Here is a 26,724-nt window from a genome sequence, read left to right as displayed (position 1 = left end):
CCGGAGCTCGTAGGCAGCGCCGACGCAGCGCAGGGGCGCGCTGCCGCCGCACGCCCACCGCGACCGCGACCGCGACCGCGACGGCGGCTGCCCCTGGCCCTGGCCGAAGAGCCCCAAGAGCCTCTTCATGCTGCGGCGGGCACGCGGGCGGCGGACAGCCCCGAGCAGGGGCCGCGGCCCGGGCCAGCTGCTGCGGGGCTGAGTCCCGGCGAGCTCGGAGCCCCCGGGCCGGGGGCAGAGGCGCCGGCCGAGGACAGCGACGCAGCGACGCTGGCAGCGAGGCACACGGCCGCAACAGCACCGAGGACCACCGGCTCCGGAGGCGGTGGCGGGCGCGCCGCGCATGCGCAACAGCCGCGGCGAGGGCGCGGGGGGGGGCGTCACAGGGCAGCGGGGTGACGCGCCGAGGGGCGGGGCTGTGCAGCGAGGGGGCGGGGCTGCGGCCGGGGCGGGCCCGGGGCGGGGCGGGGGGGGGCGCTGCCGCCTCCTTCGCGGCGCTGCCGGGCCGGGCCGGGGGGCGGCGGCGGCGGCGGCGGCGGGTGGCTGCGGCCGGCCGAAGGACGTCTTTGTTGGGGGTCCCTCCCCGGCGGCCCCCAGCTCCAGCTCTTACTCTGCTGTGCCGTCATTTCCCTGAAGAATTCATGCTGCTGCTGCTCCAGGTGCGGGACACTGTGCTCCTCGCAAACCTGCGCTCCCACTGTTTCCCTAAGGGCGCGGGCGTCGCGAGCGCTTGGCCGAGCTCGCAGGGCTGAAGTAGCTCGTTGCGCCTGAAGAGACGGCGACTGCTTAGGTTGAGCCCCGCAGCTGGCTGCTCTGGCTGCTGCCCGGCCAGGCCGCGAGCGTGCCGGTCCTTCTGGGCTCCCAGCTCTGCGCCTGCGCCGTAGGAAGCCCAAGTGCCGGAGGGAGCCAAATTGGCCGCGAGTCGCGACTCTCACCGAGGTGAGCGACTCTCACCGAAAGCGGATCGCTCCAGCTGTTAGCAGAGACCACAGCGAGAGGCTGGAGGGCGATTGCTCCCTTTGGCAGAAAGTTATTATCAAAACGATTAAAATGTGGTTACGATTTCTTTCTCTAACCATTGCTGACTCCTTGCTGCCCACCTGCACCCCCAGGCCTTCCTCTGCCCAGCTGCTTTCCTGGCAGTAGCCCCCAGCCTGCCCCAGGGCACAGGGGCTATTTGTCCCCAGGTGCAGCCCTTGACAGTTCCCCTTGTCGAACTTGACTAGATGCCCGGTCGCCCGCTTCTCCTGCTTGTCACAGAATCACCGGACGTTTGAGGTTGGAAGGCACCTCTGGAGATCGTCTCGTCCAGCCCCCCCTACTCAAGCAGGATCACCTCAAGTAGTCGGCCCAGGACCCTAGCCAGACGGCTTGGGAACATCTCCGAGGACGGAGACTCCCCAAGCTCTCTGGGCAACCTCTTCCAGGGCTCAGTCACCCCTCACAGCAAAGAACTTTTTCCTCCTGTTCAGACAGGACGGCCTGTGTTTCAGTTTGTGCCCCTTGCCCCTCGTCCTACCGCTAGGCACCGCTGAGAAGAGTCTGCCTCCGACTTCTTTACACCCTCCCTTCGCATCCTGCCTACACCCTGATCCGCGGTCTTCTCTTCTGCAGGCTGAACAATCCCAGCTCTCTCAGCCTTTCCTCGTATGAGAGCTACTCCAGTCCCTTAATCATCTTAGTAGCCCTTCGCTGGACTCGCTCCAGTAGCTCCATCCCTCTCCTCTAGTGCAGGGGCCAGAACAGACGGGACTTTGCTCTACCCGCCTTGTAAGCGCTACCAGCTCCTGTCATGCCAGATGCCAGCGCTGAATTTCAGTGCTGCTGCTCCGGCGGCCAAGAACTTTCACCTCTCCCTGACACCCAGCAGGACAGAAGCAGGCAGGGAACCACTGGAAAACAGTTCCTCTCAGAGTTTGGCAACAGGACAACCCAAAGCGAAGGCACTTCAGAGGCGTTCCGCACCTGCTTTTGCTTTGCAGAGAGAAGAGCAAGTGCCCAGCACTGGACAGCGGTTCCGCTTTGCCAGTCACGCTGCAGGGCAGAGAACTTCCATAACCCCTTTCCCCTTTGCAGACTGCAAGCGGATCCAACAGCCTTCCAGACCGGCGGGCTTTGCGACCTTTCCTGGCTACCAGAAGCTCTCGCCCTCCCTTCTGCCCAGACCACAGGAAGCATCGTTCTCAAAGGCAGCAAGAGGCCAGTGCCCCGCTACGAGCGAGACGTGAGGCAACCGGGCACCTTGTCAAGTTCAACAAGGGGAACCGCCAAGGGCTGCACCTGGGGACGATCGAGGCCCCTGTCTTCACACACTCGTGCTTCCAGCCCCCGCTGAGGAAAAACACACAGTCTGCATGCTGGCCCTTGGCCTGGCTGCCAGGACAGGCTGAAGGAGCAGCTGGGAAGCCAGCTGAAGGGAGCAGAGCAGAGCAGAGCTGAGCTCTCCCTTGGACAAACGGCCTCTCTGCCCTCAGGCCTGGAGCTGTCTGCATAAGTGACTTTTGGTCAGACCAGCGCGAGGCAGAAGGGCTAAGCGCCTGCCCAGGAAGAAAGCCTGGCTAGGCCTTCAAAAACATGACTTCCATCATCCGTGCTGGCTAGCGCTGAACAACTCGCAAAACGCAGGGACAAAACGCAGCCCTTGCCCGCAAATGCCGCAGCAGGCCAGACTTCCACCAGCATCCACCATTTGGCAGCAATGCAACACGTACTACTCCATAAGAGACACGAGCAGAGGGGACAGTCATATGCGCAGGGCAGGCAAAGTCAGGAAGGGGAACAGAATAAAACGGAGAGACCTACTAGATTACAACATTTATTAAATACCAAGTTGGAACACAATACTTGCAGTTAAAGACCGCACGTTATTATTATTGGCTACACCGCACTGTTGCACTCGTACAAAAACAGTGGCAAGGGTTGCTTTTCCTCACAGCCTGGTAACGCGAGTCCCTCTGTCAGGAGGTAGTAGTCTCAGGATAACCACTCTTAGCTCTCTGGAACGGGGCTGTCAAAACATCGCGGCACTCTTGCGTTGCCCTGGAAAGCGGCTCCTGGTCTACGTTTTCTGAAGATCCTTCAGTAGATGCCCAGGGAGAAGCTCCAGCCGATCCAACGTTCAGCTCAGCCATTGCTGGGGAAGGGGCGGGGCGAGAGCGGGAGGGAAGAAAATGCCCTATGTTAGTGTTGCAGTAGGAAAAGGTCCCCAAAGCAAACAAACCTTATTACTCCCAGGAGACAGGCAACTCCAGTCACAATGCAAACGGATTCAATGCCACGGATTTGTGTCCGTCCTAGCAAACGGAAAGAGCTCTAGCGCAACGGCTGGCCACTCGCTAGGAGAGTAAAGGCTACTGGGACAGAAGGAATTGCTCTCAGGGGCTACCTGCTTTGCAACAGGCCCAGTCACCGCCAAGCCACAACTCTAGAGAAACAATTATCCTGAAGAGGTGGAATTGCTCAGGGCTCGGGGGCAGGGGCTGAACGTGCGCATAGGCCGCTTTTCCTCTCTGTGATCTAAAGGCAACTGCATACGACTCTGTACGACTATTATTTGCATAAGCAGCAAGTTGCCTCGCAGAGCTCTAGGTTGGAAAGCTAGTAGAAAACAACTGTGCTTAGCACAGGAGCTTGGCAGCTTTCCAGTAGTTGTGTTCAAAATGGAGGAACCGTCCTCTTCCTTGGTAACACCGCTAACAGATCCTGACAGATTACCTTGCTCAAGTTCTTCAGCGATATTTTTGACCATTCCCGCCGCACCTGCAAGTACAGACAAGATACCCTTAAGGCCTCAGTAGCTACATTCTTGTAGCATTAGCTTCTCAAGCCAACTGCAACATGGGAATAAACACTGGAAACATCACCCCCACTACAGAGAAAGTCTTTGTCCACCAAGGCCCAGCGTTCCCATTGCTCTATGGCATTAACCGTCTCACAAAGCAATCCCCAACTCGAGAGCTTCTCCACACCCCCACTCTGTGCAAAGGCGGGAACGGATCACGGCATTTTGTGAAGAATCACGTGCTCCCTTGCCCCACTCTCGGCATGCGCTTCCCAAACCTCAGGGCACGCTGCTCACCACGCTGTGAGGAACATGCCGTCACACGGACTGCTAATTCTGGGGCGCGCCCGGACCAGAGCTTTTGCCGAGGTTGCAGCGCTCTGAGGGTCAGCAGGCGTGTCTAGACTCCTAGATTGGGCGCGGTGGAGCTAGGAACGGATGCTCATTTTCAGCTTGAGAATAACAGGTATTCCCAATGCCTTACCTCAGCCATATGAGCTTCCACTCTCTCCGTCACAGAGGAAGCGCTGCCCACCGGGTTCGTTGCCAGAGAGTGGCTTCTGCAGGGCTCATAGCATTGCGCAGCAGCAGCAGCTTCCGCAAGCCTCTCGTTAGCGCTCTCTCACTGCAGGCGTTTTGTGAGAGCCAATTCATATTCTAAATGCCTAACTCTCTGCTGCAGTCGGCCTACCGCGGAAGCTGCAGAAGCGGCTCTTAGTTGTTCCGCTCGGTCCTGGGCGGCTGCCTGTGTCTGAAGCAGATAATGCAGTTTCAACCCCCAGGAAAGAAAAAGAGATCATTCCCCCCAGGCCCTTTCACACACCCACTTTGAAGAGCACAACCTCACCCAGGGAGCCAACTGGGCCTCCTCACTGCCCTCTACAATCAAGGGCAAAACCCAAAAGCACCCCATTACATCATCCTTTTCGTTCAGAAAGAAACCGGCTCTCTCAGCGCAACTTTTTGCTTTGCTTTGTTTTGTTTTGAATCAGAGCTAGTACTAAGCCACCTCTGTCTCTCTAAGACACTAGTCCACTTGCAATTCTCGTCTTTCTTGGCGCTGTTACAGATTCGCCAGTGACCGAGGTGCGTAAAGAAGATTATTCACCACATCTCAGAATGCCTGAGGACAAGCATCCAACAAGCTCGCACCCTTCAGCAACCTCCTGAAGCTATAACGAGCCCATGACCCCACAGCACTGACCGGCACAAGCATAACATACCGAGAAATGACAACAGTAAAGAATGAATGACAAGCCACAAACGGACTGCGCGTACTAGCGGTAAGGGAGCTCACCTGCAGAAAGAGATTGACTTCCTGTAGTTTTTGCCTTAGCTCTTGCCCAGCCTTTTGCTCAATCTCCCTTTTATCCTCTTCTCTGTGCCTCTGATCCCTCATCTTGGCCTCTAAGCGACACCTCAGCGCAACCACCTCTTCTTCCAGCTGCCGCTTGCTCTTCCGCAGTTTGTCACGGCTCCCATGCAGCCAAGCCAACTCTTCTCGCGCACCTTCGTTTGCTTTCTCTAGCTGCCTCGACTTCCTCCGCTCTGCCTCCAGGGAGCAGCACAGCTCACGGACCTGCACACAGGGAAAGGACTCACTCACCTAAGCAGACCCAGAGGTCTAAGCGTACGCAGTTCTGTGACAATCCACCGAGCGTGTCCCTTTGTGCCGGGAGGCCTCCGCAGAACGACCGAACCAGTTGAGAGGCATTTTGCCCTGGTAAGGTAATTCGGCGGGCTCCCGACACTAAACAGGGTCGGCTGGTAGTGTAGGTGTCCCTACTCCTTAGGAATGAGTTTACTATTGTAACAGGTAAGTAACCGAGTGTAATGAACTAATGAACGGGAACGATAACAACTGTAATCATATTGACAACAATATATAATAATCACAAGGTATTCACTTGTTTACAGTGGTATACCTGAAGCTTCAGGAAAGAGGAAACAGAAATGATTATTTCTTTCTACATACACGCACACACACGCGCACACACACACACACAGGTTTGAGTTTAGAAGACAATCAACAAAGAAGTGCCAGGGTTTCAGTAGGCCCCAAAGGTCAACTAAAACTCTGCCGTCGTCGTCGTCTTCTCTCCGCAGAAACGCACCTTTTCCACACCTCTCACACCTATGCTTCCGATGTCCTTGCCTTTCATACTGTGGTTAGGCTTATAATGGTCCTACTTACCGGTCTTCCAGAGCACAAATTCATCTGTCAGACCTCAAAGATGCTGCCAGGGCCTCAAGCTTTCAAGCTGGGCTCTCACCCAGAAAGACCCAGGCTCACAAGTGCCCCGCTATCGCAACGCCTCTTCACTTCCCAAAGGATTACACAGGCTTTTTCAGGGACCATAAGAGACAGCCGTTCTTTTCAAAACACGGCCACCACATAATTAACACCACAACCCAACAGCCAGGAAAAGAATCTTACAGCTTTCCAAAACAAGCACCACAACAAGCCAGCCAAAGCTCACCTTTGTTCGTAATTTAGCAACTTCTCTGCCCCTTCCCGAACACGGGTCCTCCCTTTCGCCCGGGAAATTCATCTGGGACTCTTGCGCCCGCCTCTCATACGCCCTCACTTTCTTTATAGCTTTCTCCAGAAGCCTCTTCGACCTGCACAGCACATTAGCAAGTAAAGCAGGAAGCCCAAGCACAGTCCGCCTTTACGCATGCACTTCCCTAAGCACCACGCATACGGTGCGGGGCTTACTTCATTGTACCATGGCGGATAGGCCAGGACTTCCAGAACAAGACACCAAGCCAAAACACCACACCAACCCACCCACCCACATCATTCCCCTCCCACACATCACTTGCCCAGTCAACATTTCATCTGCTCCCTTGAAGCTTCTCCCTCTGCCTGACAACAGGCACAAGACACAAGCGACTTCTTCCTGCCCTCCCGCCCTCCCTCTCTTCCCAGGACAACTGCCCTCCTGCCTGCACTTCCACCTACCTAAAACCGCACGCTCCCCTACAGAAGCCACTTGCAAGACCTAACGCAAGCCTTGAGCTCGCTCACCAACAGATACGTACTCGGAGTCTCAGGGGCAAGGTACATAACGCCTGACTCCCCGCTCATTCGACAGCTCTTACAAGTACTCAACGGCTGTACCTGTTGCATTCTTTCTGCAGTGCAACGTTTTTCTTCATTTCTTCCTCCAGGCGGGCTTCTGCGGGTTGTTTCCACTCTGCCAGCTCCTTCCCTGGCTTTCTTCCGCTCTCACGCTTTCCGGACAGGAAGAAGAAATGGCACACATGACTCACTCACGGCACCTAGAAGCACTAGGTGCGCACAGCCTTCCTCACAAAGGTGCGGCAGGACATCTCTCTCTGCTAGCCGAGGGCCGGCCCCACAACTCCAGGGGACAGAATCCCACGCAAACTGCAGCACTTCAATATTTCCACCACCCAGGCTAAGACCGAGGGACAGAAACTGGTGCCTGCCACCCCTCTCTCCCCCCACACCACCCTCCCCCCGACCCCCACTAAAGCAAAGACCACGCGCTACTAGCGAGGGGCTCACGGGGGCAAAGGTGCCACGCACACTGGAGAACACCTTCCTCAGGCCCTCCGCTAATAGCCGACGGTACTTAGGTATCCCCATCCGGGCAGAGCACAGCTTAATTTAAAGCTCCAGGGGGATCTTCAGCGACCAGCGGCGAATGGAATTCCTGGCACAGCCTGAGGAGGCCGCTTAAGACTTGGCAACGACGTGCTTGGCACCAAGGACGTTCCACAAGTTCACTTGCAGAACGCCTTTAAGGCGGCAACAGCTGAAGTGCTGCTGCCACACGGCTTAAGCACCACAACCGGTACAAAGCAGCAACCATTCACACCGGCGCACAAGTGCCGTAAGTGCCCTTACCTCAAACACTGTTAAGTAAGACTCAGCAGAGTAGCGCACAAAACCAGAAAGCCTGCGAGCGGACCAACAGCAGCCGATCGCCTGCAGCCTGCAGGGAATGATTTCCCCGAGGCTCCCCAGGAAAATCTCTTCCGAAAACGCCCCCGCATACATACACACACAACTGCGCACAGTAGCTCATGAAACAGGAAGGCTATGACTAGCTTACAGAGGCAGAGGCGTGCAGCTCTTTCTGAAGAGCTTCGAGTCTAGCTGCCTGCTGCTGCCCTGTGTCTTCCAGCCGGGCGTTTTCCAGTTCAAGTCTTGAAAAGAAACACAGGCCTCGTCATGGAAATCCACAGGAGCACCAACACTGGCACAACAGCGCCAAATCACACAGTCCAAAGCAAAAGCCTCTCCCAAAATCGTGTACTGACTTGCTGAGATGCAACAAGGCCATCCTGCTGCTATTACACCAGCCCACAAAGCAAAGCCTTGCTTCACTGTGCCACTTCCTTACCGTCCCACTCGTTCCTCCAGGTCTTTTAGGCTAACGCCTCCCAAAGAGGCTTCCAGAAGGTCTTGCAGTTGCCGGGAAGAAGCTGTCGCTTCCCTCTGTTTCTCTGCCAGGGCCGTCTTCAAATCCTGAACACAACGCTCAGCCTGAACATGCTGCTCTTCCAACGCCTGCAACTGTAAAACCACGCTAGTCAGGACCCACGCTAGTCAGCTTCACTTTCAGACAGACGACTCCACTGCTTCGACTCTCCAAAACCACGTTGCTCCTTCCGCTTTCATACCGGCCTCTCCCATCCCCATCTCAATTTCCTACCAGCTGCCCAAACGCAGCTGCAACACCAATCCTACTCCTTCCCATGACTCGGGACGCTCCTAGCATCCAGCTGCTCGCTCCCCCACGGGAAGCATTACTGCAAAGGCTCTCCCTTCTCCTGCTGGCACTTCCCAACTCCAGGATAACGACCACAATCACAAAGACTTCTAGTCCAACGCTGCCCACGCTGCTATACCTTATTCTTACACAAATGGTGGAAAGCCGGTCCCTACACTCCTTCCTTCAACTCCGTACTTGCGTTGGTGGCAGCGGTGGGCATAGTGAACGGAAAGCAAGTCAGTAGCTCTGAACGTAGCTCTCTCCAAAAACAACTTGGAAGTGAATTAGCATTTCGGGATCCTAATGCTTACTAACTACAGGTTCATCCCCAGGGCCCTGCAGGAACTATAGCACTTTGCGGCACATTTGCATCATGCAGCCACAAGATGGCCAAGATGTTTTCTACAGAAAAAGCTCAGCACTAGGGCCAACCCACGGCCTTCTCCGGGCAGCTAGGTTAGGAGGTCAAGTTCCTCCTACAGTCAGGGAACAGGACAAGTCACAGCACCTGCCTGACATGCTGCTTCCCGTATACAGTGCAAAAACCCCACCTAGCAACCAGCGCTGCGTGTGCGAGCGCAAACCATGAAGAAGGATCGCACCCTTTCAAGTGCTGCCCCCCCCCAGAACACAGACTGTCACCTTCACAGGCATTTGACCAGCTACAAAGAAGGAACCAAAGCTCTACACACACAGCCAAATATAGAGAAAGAGTACAACAGCCTCAACAGGAAAACACGCAGCACTCTCAGGGCACCCGGAGCTCACCCACTGTCACCTTCAGGTCCACCTCAAAGCTCAGGCGGGTTCGGAGAGACAACAAGCTGCTTGAGCAGCCTCCTCGTGGGTAGGTGTGACCCCCAACACACTGCTTGGCCCCTCACGCTTGAAAGGGCAGCTCCCTGACGCGCTTGGTCTGTTTGCCACCATGGGGCAGCGGCGGGAAGAAGGGAAGGCAACAGAAGGGACACCACTGCACTACTACCCTACAGCCTCAACAAGGGCTTTTCCCCATCGTTTACAGGGGAAAACCACCTCCTCACAGTCATGCAGGCCGCTACAGGCTTTGCCTACCTTGGCTTTCACCCTGGCCAGTTCCTCTTGCAACCGCAACTTGTCTCCCTGCAGCTCACCGCAGGAAACCTTTGGAACTTCAAGTGAACCTTCTGGAAGCAACTGCTTTCCAGGAGCTTCAGCAACCTCCGCCGGCAGCTCTGCGGCCATCGCCTAAGGAAAGATTGTGCCGTGAGCCTCACAAAAAGGGCACGAACATGCACTACCACCTTCTTTTCACTCACGACAGCCTTCTTCAGAGGGAGCCCAAAGATAACATACATCTAAAGTATATTTCACATCTGCCACTCTCTGCGGTCTTCCGCCTGCGCTCTTTTGGCAATAACACCTCGCTCTAGGCTAACATCTCCACAGCTCTTCAACACAGCTCCTCACCTGTCCGTCACACTGAAAATCAGTCTGTGTTGCAGCAGCCTCGCGTCCTTCACGCTCTCCTCCCTCCTTTGCAGACACCTAGGTGAGCGAGAACACAAACAAGCAGAGAGTGGTGCAAGCAATCTCCAGAAACGCTTCACCCACAAACTGCATTTCAAATGCAGGACTACCCAAGCACAACTCGGATTGTCGCTCAAGCATTACCTGCAGATTCACTGCTGCTTCGGGACTTTGGCAGGCCGTCAAGGAACGCAGGCTCTGGAAGTAGAACAGCCCTTTCAGAACCCCCAACTGCGCTCCCTCCAAGCCTACACCCACTCTGCTGCTGTCCTTAGTACTTGGCTGCACCGTCCCAAACACGCTCCTTTCACTGCATAACCTGGCAAAGCAGCAGCAACCCTTCCAAGCACGCACAGAACCAGAACCTTCTCTCTTGCAGTAGGACTCTAGAAATACAACTCAAAGGCCACTTGCTGCCACTCCCAGGACATTAGCACACCCCACTTAGGCACAGTCCTCACCAAACCGCTTGCACAGAGCACAAGCGGCTCCAGGTCACAGGAACAAACCTGTGGTGCAGCCACCACAAGCGGCAACTGAGCCTCATCCCTGCTAGGGCCCACGTCCAAGGCAAGCTCCCGCGCACTTCCCCCCACGGGCAACCCACTGCGCCCCTCACACCAAGCACCTCGGAATCCCAGGGAGAGTCGCTCTCGTCCTCCTGCTCCGCTCCTGCGGACGACGCAACACCTGCAAAGGAAGCCACAAATGACACACCACCGCTCCTTCTTTCCCTCTCCTGCTCTCCTCCAGCACGCAAGCCCTGCGCCCAGGACACACCAAACCGTTCCACTCCCCAGGAAAAACAAAGCAGCGTCATTTAAGGGCGCCTGCACCCCCAGCCGCACCACCACGCCATCGCCACTTCCTGCCGCCTTCTTGCCAGCACCACAGGCCCAAGCCCAGCAGCACAGCTCACGCCCCTACCAAGAACGCCCAACACATGCTCGGCGAGCATCCAAACAAGGCTCTGCCATGCCACAGTCGCCGACTACGCAGCTCTGACGGCATCTCCCCTCCAAACTACAGCTCCAGAGTTGGCCCTTCACAATCCCTCGGCACGCTACAGGAGCGACCCGCAAAGCACTAGCCAAACACCCTCCCACCCGCAGGAAGTCACCAAGAAACAACCCTCCTTCCCTAGCACTACCACAAAACATCTCCCTCCAGCTACGTTCCCTCCCCCCCTCCCCGCCATTGCCTGCCCAGCGCCTACCTGCCTGCTCTACCCTCTCACAGGCAGATCGCCATTTCAGTTCATTCACCCAGCCCAAAGAGCAGAGAAACAAAGCCCCTCCATGTCTAGAAACTCACCTCTCACACCAGCAGGGGCTCCTGCAGCAGCCGCCACTTGGGCACCACCAGGAGCCTCCTCTCCCTTCCTTTCCGGTGAGTCGTCCTAAAAGAGATCGGCCCGCACACTTAGAAAGAACAGAAACAAGCAGCCTCCACGAGAACGTATGTGAAGGGACGGCAATGCCGAAGCTCACAAACGCCCTGCTCCCTTCCCCTAAAGCCCCTGAGAAGCACTACCCACACTCCAGCTTCCCCTACACGGCAATACTCAGCAGCACACACATCCTTCCCCCCTCCTTTGCACCAACAAACACCGCCAGCTGCCTGCTTCTCCAACAACCTGAGGCAAACCTCCCCCTGGGCCCTCGCTTCCACTCTCCAACCCCCAACTGCGCTCCCTCCAAGCCTACACCCACTCTGCTGCTGTCCTTAGTACTTGGCTGCACCGTCCCAAACACGCTCCTTTCACTGCATAACCTGGCAAAGCAGCAGCAGCCCTTCCAAGCACGCACAGAACCAGAACCTTCTCTCTTGCAGTAGGACTCTAGAAATACAACTCAAAGGCCACTTGCTGCCACTCCCAGGACATTAGCACACCCCACTTAGGCACAGTCCTCACCAAACCGCTTGCACAGAGCACAAGCGGCTCCAGGTCACAGGAACAAACCTGTGGCGCAGCCACCACAAGCGGCAACTGAGCTTCATCCCTGCTAGGGCCCACGTCCAAGGCAAGCTCCCGCGCACTTCCCCCCTCGGGCAACCCACTGTGCCCCTCACACCAAGCACCTCGGAATCCCAGGGAGAGTCGCTCTCGTCCTCCTGCTCCGCTCCTGCGGACGACGCAACACCTGCAAAGGAAGCCACAAATGACACACCACCGCTCCTTCTTTCCCTCTCCTGCTCTCCTCCAGCACGCAAGCCCCGCGCCCAGGACACACCAAACCGTTCCACTCCCCAGGAAAAACAAAGCAGCGTCATTTAAGGGCGCCTGCACCCCCAGCCGCACCACCACGCCATCGCCACTTCCTGCCGCCTTCTTGCCAGCACCACAGGCCCAAGCCCAGCAGCACAGCTCACGCCCCTACCAAGAACGCCCAACACATGCTCGGCGAGCATCCAAACAAGGCTCTGCCATGCCACAGTCGCCGACTACGCAGCTCTGACGGCATCTCCCCTCCAAACTACAGCTCCAGAGTTGGCCCTTCACAATCCCTCGGCACGCTACAGGAGCGACCCGCAAAGCACTAGCCAAACACCCTCCCACCCGCAGGAAGTCACCAAGAAACAACCCTCCTTCCCTAGCACTACCACAAAACATCTCCCTCCAGCTACGTTCCCTCCCCCCCTCCCCGCCATTGCCTGCCCAGCGCCTACCTGCCTGCTCTACCCTCTCACAGGCAGATCGCCATTTCAGTTCATTCACCCAGCCCAAAGAGCAGAGAAACAAAGCCCCTCCATGTCTAGAAACTCACCTCTCACACCAGCAGGGGCTCCTGCAGCAGCCGCCACTTGGGCACCACCAGGAGCCTCCTCTCCCTTCCTTTCCGGTGAGTCGTCCTAAAAGAGATCGGCCCGCACACTTAGAAAGAACAGAAACAAGCAGCCTCCACGAGAACGTATGTGAAGGGACGGCAATGCCGAAGCTCACAAACGCCCTGCTCCCTTCCCCTAAAGCCCCTGAGAAGCACTACCCACACTCCAGCTTCCCCTACACGGCAATACTCAGCAGCACACACATCCTTCCCCCCTCCTTTGCACCAACAAACACCGCCAGCTGCCTGCTTCTCCAACAACCTGAGGCAAACCTCCCCCTGGGCCCTCGCTTCCACTCTCCAACCCCCAACTGCGCTCCCTCCAAGCCTACACCCACTCTGCTGCTGTCCTTAGTACTTGGCTGCACCGTCCCAAACACGCTCCTTTCACTGCATAACCTGGCAAAGCAGCAGCAACCCTTCCAAGCACGCACAGAACCAGAACCTTCTCTCTTGCAGTAGGACTCTAGAAATACAACTCAAAGGCCACTTGCTGCCACTCCCAGGACATTAGCACACCCCACTTAGGCACAGTCCTCACCAAACCGCTTGCACAGAGCACAAGCGGCTCCAGGTCACAGGAACAAACCTGTGGCGCAGCCACCACAAGCGGCAACTGAGCCTCATCCCTGCTAGGGCCCACGTCCAAGGCAAGCTCCCGCGCACTTCCCCCCTCGGGCAACCCACTGCGCCCCTCACACCAAGCACCTCGGAATCCCAGGGAGAGTCGCTCTCGTCCTCCTGCTCCGCTCCTGCGGACGACGCAACACCTGCAAAGGAAGCCACAAATGACACACCACCGCTCCTTCTTTCCCTCTCCTGCTCTCCTCCAGCACGCAAGCCCTGCGCCCAGGACACACCAAACCGTTCCACTCCCCAGGAAAAACAAAGCAGCGTCATTTAAGGGCGCCTGCACCCCCAGCCGCACCACCACGCCATCGCCACTTCCTGCCGCCTTCTTGCCAGCACCACAGGCCCAAGCCCAGCAGCACAGCTCACGCCCCTACCAAGAACGCCCAACACATGCTCGGCGAGCATCCAAACAAGGCTCTGCCATGCCACAGTCGCCGACTACGCAGCTCTGACGGCATCTCCCCTCCAAACTACAGCTCCAGAGTTGGCCCTTCACAATCCCTCGGCACGCTACAGGAGCGACCCGCAAAGCACTAGCCAAACACCCTCCCACCCGCAGGAAGTCACCAAGAAACAACCCTCCTTCCCTAGCACTACCACAAAACATCTCCCTCCAGCTACGTTCCCTCCCCCCCTCCCCGCCATTGCCTGCCCAGCGCCTACCTGCCTGCTCTACCCTCTCACAGGCAGATCGCCATTTCAGTTCATTCACCCAGCCCAAAGAGCAGAGAAACAAAGCCCCTCCATGTCTAGAAACTCACCTCTCACACCAGCAGGGGCTCCTGCAGCAGCCGCCACTTGGGCACCACCAGGAGCCTCCTCTCCCTTCCTTTCCGGTGAGTCGTCCTAAAAGAGATCGGCCCGCACACTTAGAAAGAACAGAAACAAGCAGCCTCCACGAGAACGTATGTGAAGGGACGGCAATGCCGAAGCTCACAAACGCCCTGCTCCCTTCCCCTAAAGCCCCTGAGAAGCACTACCCACACTCCAGCTTCCCCTACACGGCAATACTCAGCAGCACACACATCCTTCCCCCCTCCTTTGCACCAACAAACACCGCCAGCTGCCTGCTTCTCCAACAACCTGAGGCAAACCTCCCCCTGGGCCCTCGCTTCCACTCTCCAACCCCCAACTGCGCTCCCTCCAAGCCTACACCCACTCTGCTGCTGTCCTTAGTACTTGGCTGCACCGTCCCAAACACGCTCCTTTCACTGCATAACCTGGCAAAGCAGCAGCAACCCTTCCAAGCACGCACAGAACCAGAACCTTCTCTCTTGCAGTAGGACTCTAGAAATACAACTCAAAGGCCACTTGCTGCCACTCCCAGGACAGCAGCCTCTGCCCAGGCCATCCACACCTTGCCAAATACTTCTCCTCTCTCGAGCCACAGAGAAAAACCTTCTCGCTCCTCTTTTACAAGGCCTGCAGATGTCTTTATGTACACAGCAATACCTAATGTCACTAACGTCCTGCTCCCATTCCATAAAGCCCCCCGAGAAGCACTGCCCGCACACAGTCAGGCTCTGCCTTCACCTACGTTACCTTATCCAGCAGCACACACACCCTTTCCCCCTCCCTTGGGCTCACGAGACCACCAGCTGCCTGCTTCTCAAACTACCGTAGTCTCACCTCCCCCTCTTTCCTCACTTTCACTCCTCCAACCACCATCACATCTTACTATGCCACACTAGCTCTTCTCACACAACAGCTGCCACAGTCTCTGACAGGCCACTGAGACAAGGGCAACCAGGTTGCAAATAAACATGCCTGCATCTCCAGCACTACGGGGTGCGTTCCTGCACCACACTCGGCTTCTTCAGCTTCTTCATCATGGCACAGCCCCAATGCCACACACCTCAACTGAAAAACAAACCAAAACAAAACAAAAGAAACAAAAGGAAGGGGAAACAGGTGGTGTGAGATCCCATGCAAGCCCGCAATGCCATCCCCCAGGAGGAAAAAAAGACCCTCTTGAGCCACTCCCCCCGCCCCCAAGCACTCTTGGGCAACCTGACAAGGACGAAAGAAAGGAGAGCCAGGAGATGAAGCATTGCAGCAGATCTTGAACAGCAAGTGCCCTTTTCCCCATATCAGCCTGAATTCTATCACCAAAGTTACTGGAAACAAACAGCAAGGCTTGGAGGACAAAAGAACAGGCCATCTAGAGGCTGATCAGCTTTGGGACGAGAACTCTGACTCAGGTGAAGAAAACCATGCGGTCGCTTTTCTTGTCACCTACTGCTCTTCCCACCCGCAACCGCAAGCCTGCTGCATGCTCTGCCACGGACGGCTACAAGGCTTGGAGCAAACAGCTCACCGCAGCTGAAAGACTGGCAGGCAGGAGACCGCAGGGCAGGAGAAAACCACCCTGCCTGGACACGCGCTTTTGCCCAAATCTAGACAGCTCTGCCCTGCAAACGAGTCGCTCCACGGGCAGTTCTCCTTCTGGAGGCACTTTACCTTGGCAGCTAAACTGCTTTTTTCTTCCTCAGAAGCAGGACAGCTGTCATCGCTCTCCTCTGCCTCCAACACTCTTCAAAGGCAAAGGCAAAGGCAAGAAGGACCGTCTCGCTCAAATCTCCCCTCTTTTTCGGCAGGTTAAGGTCGTTGGCAAAAGCTACTGTTCGAGTCTCACCTCGTGAAGTATTCGTGGGAAAAGCCACCTCTCACTGTTCAAATATTAATTGACAGGATTAATTCTTAGCATGTCGGACCTTCGACTTTCAGCAATGCAGACAAGCATGTTACACGGACAATTCTACAGGCCAGACTAGAGTGAAGCAGTCATGCCAGACAGCATGAACGAAAGCATGCCCCAAACCACCAATTTCTCCCATCCTACTCAATTCTCGCTGCCCCCCCCCACCCCCCGCAAAATAAAAAAGGACAAGAATTCCACACCGCCCTTGTCTTTCCTTCGAACGTTCCAAACCTCAAACCTGCCATGGCATGAATATGCTATGTGAGCAGGCAGCGAGCAAATGCTGGTAGCGGTTGAACAGGACAAGAAGGAAACAAACTGCCGAGCTCTTCATACCACACAGGCAGAGATCGGTCTCTCTCTCGTGCTCTCTTTGCCTCTACCCCCACCCCCGCCAACCTGTGCTTCAAAATGCCAGAGACTACGCTGTATTTCCTGCTCTACCCAGCCTCCCACCCATCACCCCCAAAACCAAAAGCCAGCCTCAAAACCAAAGGACTATCCTCACGGAGGAGGATCACCAGCGCGTCTCTACTCCGTCCCTAGCAAGGGTACTCAACAGGCAAGAGGGACGGAACCCTGCCAAGCTTCAATACAAGCCACCACAAGAAAAGGCCGTAGGCATTCTCCTCCTCAGCTCCTCCACAGTTAAGCCTCCTACCTCCTCTGTCCGCAGCAGGTGTGCCCAACGCAAACGCAGCAGCTCCTGCCTCGCAACGAGTGCTAAGCACTGGCGTGCTTTCTGCGCTGCCTGCACAAGCTTCTCCCACGTTTTTCTCGGCTGCGCGGTCTGCCAGCTGTTCACTAACACTAGGGAGGTGCGGAAAGAAAGGGAACACTGTCACTATAATCAACTACATCCTTGCATAACACCACTTACCAAACAAGACGATTTGCGGGGGAAGCTTTCCTCAACTCCCCAACTCACACTTGACACAGGGAACGCTACGTCCCGGAAGATTCCACTGAGCCCACCTTCAACAAAGGTCTCCACGCATCATTAAACCTTGCGCCTCTTACCAAACACGTCCGCACACCAACACGGACATTCGGACCGCTTAGCGACTCTCACCGTGACCTAAAGCACTTACCCAGTGTGTCCAGACCTCCTAGCATAAGCCTCCGCTGTCCATCCAAGAACGTCTTTCTGGCAAAGGTCAGCACCATAGCCAAGAAGAACTTCTATCATGCTCACGTCCCCGGCAGAGGCGGCAAGCATCAGAGGGGTCCTAAAGCAGCCACAAGACGAGACAAAAGCTATCAGGAGACACCGACGTTTCACTGGCGTTCCTTTCATCCCTATTTGCTCCCAAAACAATTACACCTCCCCCTTTCCTACAGCCAGGAGGAAAGCAAAGCCAACCACACGGAAGCCCACGAGAACTCGGGTTGCAAGGGGCCGCAGCACGTCCCTGGGCCAAACGTCTCCCCCGCTAAGCACCCTCGGCTACCCGGCCAGACCAGGCAAACTTCACCAATGCTCAGGAGACCCACGCCCCGTTTTGACAAACCCTTCACCTTTCCGACTGATCTCGAGCGTGCACGTCGGCTCCTTTGCTAAGCAGGAACTCCACCATCTCTACGTGATGCGCGGACACGGCCAGAGAAAGGGGCGTGTATCCCATCTGAAAGCATAACGCCCCTCTCCAGTTAGAAAAACACAGAGAAGCAAAGCAACTTTTTCTTCTCAGGAGCGGCCTGACCCAAATTCCACGCTTACCTTATTCTGCGCATCAAGATGGGCGTTGTGCGCCAGTAACTGCCCTGCTAGGCAGGTGTTAGGAGCAAGGGCAGCCAGGTGAAGGGCAGTGTTGCCGTTAGCATCCGCAAGGTTAGCGTCGGCGCCATGCGCTAGCAGAATGGCGACGCAGCCTTCGTGCTGGCACTGCACTGCCTGCCAACCACACGGGAAACAAGGAAACGTTGCCAGCAATTACGCTTCCCTCTGGCAGAATTCCCACAGCTTGCCGACCTCGGACAACAATAACGCGCCCAAACATTAGGCAACGCACGCCTAGCCAGCGCCCAGCGCACCACAAGCTCCACCCAGACCTACCTCCAGAATCACCCAAGAGCTCGATCGCTCGGGGCGCAATTTAGAAGCCCTGCCTACCGCAGCACCCACGTACCTTCATCAGTGGCGATCTCTTGAAGTTGTCACGAGGATTTAGCTTGCACTTCCTCTCTACTAAGTACAAGACAACCTCCGCATGTCCGTTAGCGCAAGCCAGATGCAGAGGTGTCCTAAAAATTGAGCATGTTACCTTAGCGCAGGCCAGACAGCTGAAGAGACCGCGCCTGCCCATGTCACGCGGGTGACCGCTGCACACCCAAAGCCCGAGACGCCGGGGCTAGGAAAAAGCCCCTCCCCGCCCCAGCCCCAGCCCCAGCCCCAGCCCCAGCCCCCACTTAGGAAGACAACGTTGCCTCAGCTCCGCGCTCCCTTCCCTGCGCGTGCATCCCTGCGCCCAGGCCCCCCATTTCTCCCAGCCAGCCTCCGGCTTCCGCTCTGCAACTGCTGCCCTCCGCCCCGGCACCTCCTCCCTGCCTCCAACACCACTACGCACGCAGCCCAGCAAGCAAGAGCAAGGCTTGCGCACCTCCAGCCTACGGCAAGGCAACCTCCACCTGCTGCCAGGACCACTCACGCCACAGCAGCAGGCCGCAGGCCCAGCACGTGCCTTTTATAACACCAGAACATCCCCTCGCTGCTGGCCTTGCCGGGAAGTCGCGCCCTCTGGCCTCTTCCCGGCCTTACTGCTGCAGCAAGCACCAGCACGCGCTCGCTCCCAAGGGCCCTCCACAACACCTACCAAACCCGACAGCAGAAACCTTCCCCCTCGACCCTGTCACGCTCCCAGCAACAAAGTCCCGCTCCGGCCTGGCCACACACGCAACCGGCCTCCGAGCCCCGAGCCCCGAGCCCCGAGCCCACCCCGCGCGCGCAAGGCCGACTGCCCTCCCGCACTCCCTCGCCAGCCCAAGCAAACGGCCCTGCCTTCCCGGCACAAAGGCGCTCCTGCCAGCTGCACGCCAGCTCCAACCCACCAGCCGCCGCCCCCGCCGGCACCGACGCAGCAGCCCGGCCCTCGCCGCCGCCCCCCCCACCCCCCGCGCCGCCCCGGCCCCCCCGCCGCCCCTCACCGCTTCGCCTTGTCCCGCCCGTCGAGGCCGACTCTCGGCAGCCACCGCCGCCGCCGCACCCGCGCCAGGTCGCCGCTGGCGGCCGCGCGGTGCAGCTTGCCCAGCTCCTTCTCCCGGAGCTCGTAGGCAGCGCCGACGCAGCGCAGGGGCGCGCTGCCGCCGCACGCCCACCGCGACCGCGACCGCGACCGCGACGGCGACGGCGAAGGCGGCTGCCCCTGGCCCTGGCCGAAGAGCCCCAAGAGCCTCTTCATGCTGCGGCGGGCACGCGGGCGGCGGACAGCCCCGAGCAGGGGCCGCGGCCCGGGCCAGCTGCTGCGGGGCTGAGTCCCGGCGAGCTCGGAGCCCCCGGGCCGGGGGCAGAGGCGCCGGCCGAGGACAGCGACGCAGCGACGCTGGCAGCGAGGCACACGGCCGCAACAGCACCGAGGACCACCGGCTCCGGAGGCGGTGGCGGGCGCGCCGCGCATGCGCAACAGCCGCGGCGAGGGCGCGGGGGGGGGCGTCACAGGGCAGCGGGGTGACGCGCCGAGGGGCGGGGCTGTGCAGCGAGGGGGCGGGGCTGCGGCCGGGGCGGGCCCGGGGCGGGGCGGGGGGGGGCGCTGCCGCCTCCTTCGCGGCGCTGCCGGGCCGGGCCGGGGGGCGGCGGCGGCGGCGGCGGCGGGTGGCTGCGGCCGGCCGAAGGACGTCTTTGTTGGGGGTCCCTCCCCGGCGGCCCCCAGCTCCAGCTCTTACTCTGCTGTGCCGTCATTTCCCTGAAGAATTCATGCTGCTGCTGCTCCAGGTGCGGGACACTGTGCTCCTCGCAAACCTGCGCTCCCACTGTTTCCCTAAGGGCGCGGGCGTCGCGAGCGCTTGGCCGAGCTCGCAGGGCTGAAGTAGCTCGTTGCGCCTGAAGAGACGGCGACTGCTTAGGTTGAGCCCCGCAGCTGGCTGCTCTGGCTGCTGCCCGGCCAGGCCGCGAGCGTGCCAGTCCTTCTGGGCTCCCAGCTCTGCGCCTGCGCCGTAGGAAGCCCAAGTGCCGGAGGGAGCCAAATTGGCCGCGAGTCGCGACTCTCACCGAGGTGAGCGACTCTCACCGAAAGCGGATCGCTCCAGCTGTTAGCAGAGACCACAGCGAGAGGCTGGAGGGCGATTGCTCCCTTTGGCAGAAAGTTATTATCAAAACGATTAAAATGTGGTTACGATTTCTTTCTCTAACCATTGCTGACTCCTTGCTGCCCACCTGCACCCCCAGGCCTTCCTCTGCCCAGCTGCTTTCCTGGCAGTAGCCCCCAGCCTGCCCCAGGGCACAGGGGCTATTTGTCCCCAGGTGCAGCCCTTGACAGTTCCCCTTGTCGAACTTGACTAGATGCCCGGTCGCCCGCTTCTCCTGCTTGTCACAGAATCACCGGACGTTTGAGGTTGGAAGGCACCTCTGGAGATCGTCTCGTCCAGCCCCCCCTACTCAAGCAGGATCACCTCAAGTAGTCGGCCCAGGACCCTAGCCAGACGGCTTGGGAACATCTCCGAGGACGGAGACTCCCCAAGCTCTCTGGGCAACCTCTTCCAGGGCTCAGTCACCCCTCACAGCAAAGAACTTTTTCCTCCTGTTCAGACAGGACGGCCTGTGTTTCAGTTTGTGCCCCTTGCCCCTCGTCCTACCGCTAGGCACCGCTGAGAAGAGTCTGCCTCCGACTTCTTTACACCCTCCCTTCGCATCCTGCCTACACCCTGATCCGCGGTCTTCTCTTCTGCAGGCTGAACAATCCCAGCTCTCTCAGCCTTTCCTCGTATGAGAGCTACTCCAGTCCCTTAATCATCTTAGTAGCCCTTCGCTGGACTCGCTCCAGTAGCTCCATCCCTCTCCTCTAGTGCAGGGGCCAGAACAGACGGGACTTTGCTCTACCCGCCTTGTAAGCGCTACCAGCTCCTGTCATGCCAGATGCCAGCGCTGAATTTCAGTGCTGCTGCTCCGGCGGCCAAGAACTTTCACCTCTCCCTGACACCCAGCAGGACAGAAGCAGGCAGGGAACCACTGGAAAACAGTTCCTCTCAGAGTTTGGCAACAGGACAACCCAAAGCGAAGGCACTTCAGAGGCGTTCCGCACCTGCTTTTGCTTTGCAGAGAGAAGAGCAAGTGCCCAGCACTGGACAGCGGTTCCGCTTTGCCAGTCACGCTGCAGGGCAGAGAACTTCCATAACCCCTTTCCCCTTTGCAGACTGCAAGCGGATCCAACAGCCTTCCAGACCGGCGGGCTTTGCGACCTTTCCTGGCTACCAGAAGCTCTCGCCCTCCCTTCTGCCCAGACCACAGGAAGCATCGTTCTCAAAGGCAGCAAGAGGCCAGTGCCCCGCTACGAGCGAGACGTGAGGCAACCGGGCACCTTGTCAAGTTCAACAAGGGGAACCGCCAAGGGCTGCACCTGGGGACGATCGAGGCCCCTGTCTTCACACACTCGTGCTTCCAGCCCCCGCTGAGGAAAAACACACAGTCTGCATGCTGGCCCTTGGCCTGGCTGCCAGGACAGGCTGAAGGAGCAGCTGGGAAGCCAGCTGAAGGGAGCAGAGCAGAGCAGAGCTGAGCTCTCCCTTGGACAAACGGCCTCTCTGCCCTCAGGCCTGGAGCTGTCTGCATAAGTGACTTTTGGTCAGACCAGCGCGAGGCAGAAGGGCTAAGCGCCTGCCCAGGAAGAAAGCCTGGCTAGGCCTTCAAAAACATGACTTCCATCATCCGTGCTGGCTAGCGCTGAACAACTCGCAAAACGCAGGGACAAAACGCAGCCCTTGCCCGCAAATGCCGCAGCAGGCCAGACTTCCACCAGCATCCACCATTTGGCAGCAATGCAACACGTACTACTCCATAAGAGACACGAGCAGAGGGGACAGTCATATGCGCAGGGCAGGCAAAGTCAGGAAGGGGAACAGAATAAAACGGAGAGACCTACTAGATTACAACATTTATTAAATACCAAGTTGGAACACAATACTTGCAGTTAAAGACCGCACGTTATTATTATTGGCTACACCGCACTGTTGCACTCGTACAAAAACAGTGGCAAGGGTTGCTTTTCCTCACAGCCTGGTAACGCGAGTCCCTCTGTCAGGAGGTAGTAGTCTCAGGATAACCACTCTTAGCTCTCTGGAACGGGGCTGTCAAAACATCGCGGCACTCTTGCGTTGCCCTGGAAAGCGGCTCCTGGTCTACGTTTTCTGAAGATCCTTCAGTAGATGCCCAGGGAGAAGCTCCAGCCGATCCAACGTTCAGCTCAGCCATTGCTGGGGAAGGGGCGGGGCGAGAGCGGGAGGGGAGAAAATGCCCTATGTTAGTGTTGCAGTAGGAAAAGGTCCCCAAAGCAAACAAACCTTATTACTCCCAGGAGACAGGCAACTCCAGTCACAATGCAAACGGATTCAATGCCACGGATTTGTGTCCGTCCTAGCAAACGGAAAGAGCTCTAGCGCAACGGCTGGCCACTCGCTAGGAGAGTAAAGGCTACTGGGACAGAAGGAATTGCTCTCAGGGGCTACCTGCTTTGCAACAGGCCCAGTCACCGCCAAGCCACAACTCTAGAGAAACAATTATCCTGAAGAGGTGGAATTGCTCAGGGCTCGGGGGCAGGGGCTGAACGTGCGCATAGGCCGCTTTTCCTCTCTGTGATCTAAAGGCAACTGCATACGACTCTGTACGACTATTATTTGCATAAGCAGCAAGTTGCCTCGCAGAGCTCTAGGTTGGAAAGCTAGTAGAAAACAACTGTGCTTAGCACAGGAGCTTGGCAGCTTTCCAGTAGTTGTGTTCAAAATGGAGGAACCGTCCTCTTCCTTGGTAACACCGCTAACAGATCCTGACAGATTACCTTGCTCAAGTTCTTCAGCGATATTTTTGACCATTCCCGCCGCACCTGCAAGTACAGACAAGATACCCTTAAGGCCTCAGTAGCTACATTCTTGTAGCATTAGCTTCTCAAGCCAACTGCAACATGGGAATAAACACTGGAAACATCACCCCCACTACAGAGAAAGTCTTTGTCCACCAAGGCCCAGCGTTCCCATTGCTCTATGGCATTAACCGTCTCACAAAGCAATCCCCAACTCGAGAGCTTCTCCACACCCCCACTCTGTGCAAAGGCGGGAACGGATCACGGCATTTTGTGAAGAATCACGTGCTCCCTTGCCCCACTCTCGGCATGCGCTTCCCAAACCTCAGGGCACGCTGCTCACCACGCTGTGAGGAACATGCCGTCACACGGACTGCTAATTCTGGGGCGCGCCCGGACCAGAGCTTTTGCCGAGGTTGCAGCGCTCTGAGGGTCAGCAGGCGTGTCTAGACTCCTAGATTGGGCGCGGTGGAGCTAGGAACGGATGCTCATTTTCAGCTTGAGAATAACAGGTATTCCCAATGCCTTACCTCAGCCATATGAGCTTCCACTCTCTCCGTCACAGAGGAAGCGCTGCCCACCGGGTTCGTTGCCAGAGAGTGGCTTCTGCAGGGCTCATAGCATTGCGCAGCAGCAGCAGCTTCCGCAAGCCTCTCGTTAGCGCTCTCTCACTGCAGGCGTTTTGTGAGAGCCAATTCATATTCTAAATGCCTAACTCTCTGCTGCAGTCGGCCTACCGCGGAAGCTGCAGAAGCGGCTCTTAGTTGTTCCGCTCGGTCCTGGGCGGCTGCCTGTGTCTGAAGCAGATAATGCAGTTTCAACCCCCAGGAAAGAAAAAGAGATCATTCCCCCCAGGCCCTTTCACACACCCACTTTGAAGAGCACAACCTCACCCAGGGAGCCAACTGGGCCTCCTCACTGCCCTCTACAATCAAGGGCAAAACCCAAAAGCACCCCATTACATCATCCTTTTCGTTCAGAAAGAAACCGGCTCTCTCAGCGCAACTTTTTGCTTTGCTTTGTTTTGTTTTGAATCAGAGCTAGTACTAAGCCACCTCTGTCTCTCTAAGACACTAGTCCACTTGCAATTCTCGTCTTTCTTGGCGCTGTTACAGATTCGCCAGTGACCGAGGTGCGTAAAGAAGATTATTCACCACATCTCAGAATGCCTGAGGACAAGCATCCAACAAGCTCGCACCCTTCAGCAACCTCCTGAAGCTATAACGAGCCCATGACCCCACAGCACTGACCGGCACAAGCATAACATACCGAGAAATGACAACAGTAAAGAATGAATGACAAGCCACAAACGGACTGCGCGTACTAGCGGTAAGGGAGCTCACCTGCAGAAAGAGATTGACTTCCTGTAGTTTTTGCCTTAGCTCTTGCCCAGCCTTTTGCTCAATCTCCCTTTTATCCTCTTCTCTGTGCCTCTGATCCCTCATCTTGGCCTCTAAGCGACACCTCAGCGCAACCACCTCTTCTTCCAGCTGCCGCTTGCTCTTCCGCAGTTTGTCACGGCTCCCATGCAGCCAAGCCAACTCTTCTCGCGCACCTTCGTTTGCTTTCTCTAGCTGCCTCGACTTCCTCCGCTCTGCCTCCAGGGAGCAGCACAGCTCACGGACCTGCACACAGGGAAAGGACTCACTCACCTAAGCAGACCCAGAGGTCTAAGCGTACGCAGTTCTGTGACAATCCACCGAGCGTGTCCCTTTGTGCCGGGAGGCCTCCGCAGAACGACCGAACCAGTTGAGAGGCATTTTGCCCTGGTAAGGTAATTCGGCGGGCTCCCAACACTAAACAGGGTCGGCTGGTAGTGTAGGTGTCCCTACTCCTTAGGAATGAGTTTACTATTGTAACAGGTAAGTAACCGAGTGTAATGAACTAATGAATGGGAATGATAACAACTGTAATCATATTGACAACAATATACAATAATCACAAGGTATTCACTTGTTTACAGTGGTATACCTGAAGCTTCAGGAAAGAGGAAACAGAAATGATTATCTCTTTCTACATACACGCACACACACACACACACACACACACACACAGGTTTGAGTTTAGAAGACAATCAACAAAGAAGTGCCAGGGTTTCAGTAGGCCCCAAAGGTCAACTAAAACTCTGCCGCCGTCGTCGTCGTCTTCTCTCCGCAGAAACGCACCTTTTCCACACCTCTCACACCTATGCTTCTGATGTCCTTGCCTTTCATACTGTGGTTAGGCTTATAATGGTCCTACTTACCGGTCTTCCAGAGCACAAATTCATCTGTCAGACCTCAAAGATGCTGCCAGGGCCTCAAGCTTTCAAGCTGGGCTCTCGCCCAGAAAGGCCCAGGCTCACAAGTGCCCCGCTATCGCAACGCCTCTTCACTTCCCAAAGGATTACACAGGCTTTTTCAGGGACCATAAGAGACAGCCGTTCTTTTCAAAACACGGCCACCACATAATTAACACCACAACCCAACAGCCAGGAAAAGAATCTTACAGCTTTCCAAAACAAGCACCACAACAAGCCAGCCAAAGCTCACCTTTGTTCGTAATTTAGCAACTTCTCTGCCCCTTCCCGAACACGGGTCCTCCCTTTCGCCCGGGAAATTCATCTGGGACTCTTGCGCCCGCCTCTCATACGCCCTCACTTTCTTTATAGCTTTCTCCAGAAGCCTCTTCGACCTGCACAGCACATTAGCAAGTAAAGTAGGAAGCCCAAGCACAGTCCGCCTTTACGCATGCACTTCCCTAAGCACCACGCATACGGTGCGGGGCTTACTTCATTTGTACCATGGCGGACAGGCCAGGACTTCCAGAACAAGACACCAAGCCAAAACACCACACCAACCCACCCACCCACATCATTCCCCTCCCACACATCACTTGCCCAGTCAACATTTCATCTGCTCCCTTGAAGCTTCTCCCTCTGCCTGACAACAGGCACAAGACACAAGCGACTTCTTCCTGCCCTCCCGCCCTCCCTCTCTTCCCAGGACAACTGCCCTCCTGCCTGCACTTCCACCTACCTAAAACCGCACGCTCCCCTACAGAAGCCACTTGCAAGACCTAACGCAAGCCTTGAGCTCGCTCACCAACAGATACGTACTCGGAGTCTCAGGGGCAAGGTACATAACGCCTGACTCCCCGCTCATTCGACAGCTCTTACAAGTACTCAACGGCTGTACCTGTTGCATTCTTTCTGCAGTGCAACGTTTTTCTTCATTTCTTCCTCCAGGCGGGCTTCTGCGGGTTGTTTCCACTCTGCCAGCTCCTTCCCTGGCTTTCTTCCGCTCTCACCCTTTCCGGACAGGAAGAAGAAATGGCACACACGACTCACTCACGGCACCTAGAGGCACTAGGTGCGCACAGCCTTCCTCACAAAGGTGCGGCAGGACATCTCTCTCTGCTAGCCGAGGGCCGGCCCCACAACTCCAGGGGACAGAATCCCACGCAAACTGCAGCACTTCAATATTTCCACCACCCAGGCTAAGACCGAGGGACAGAAACTGGTGCCTGCCACCCCTCTCTC

General features: G+C 56.9%; 1 protein-coding gene across 1 annotated transcript; it reads right to left on the bottom strand.

The window, feature by feature from the left end:
• Positions 1–17,317: 17,317 nt before the first annotated feature.
• LOC138065743 (ankyrin repeat domain-containing protein 7-like) lies at positions 17,318–19,457 on the bottom strand (the record flags this gene model as incomplete). The annotated part of the gene is made up of 5 exons (XM_068931162.1): positions 17,318–17,429; positions 17,719–17,825; positions 17,921–18,094; positions 18,330–18,444; positions 19,345–19,457. Coding segments are annotated over 5 exons (621 nt in total), but the record flags the coding sequence as incomplete, so codon positions are not given.
• Between the last annotated feature and the right edge of the window lie 7,267 nt (positions 19,458–26,724).

The sequence above is a fragment of the Struthio camelus genome, chromosome 1 (genome assembly GCF_040807025.1).
Source record: "Struthio camelus isolate bStrCam1 chromosome 1, bStrCam1.hap1, whole genome shotgun sequence".
Taxonomy (NCBI): domain Eukaryota; kingdom Metazoa; phylum Chordata; class Aves; order Struthioniformes; family Struthionidae; genus Struthio; species Struthio camelus.
The sequence above is the reverse complement of the archived record's forward strand: the minus strand, read 5'-3'. Positions and strand labels throughout refer to the sequence as shown.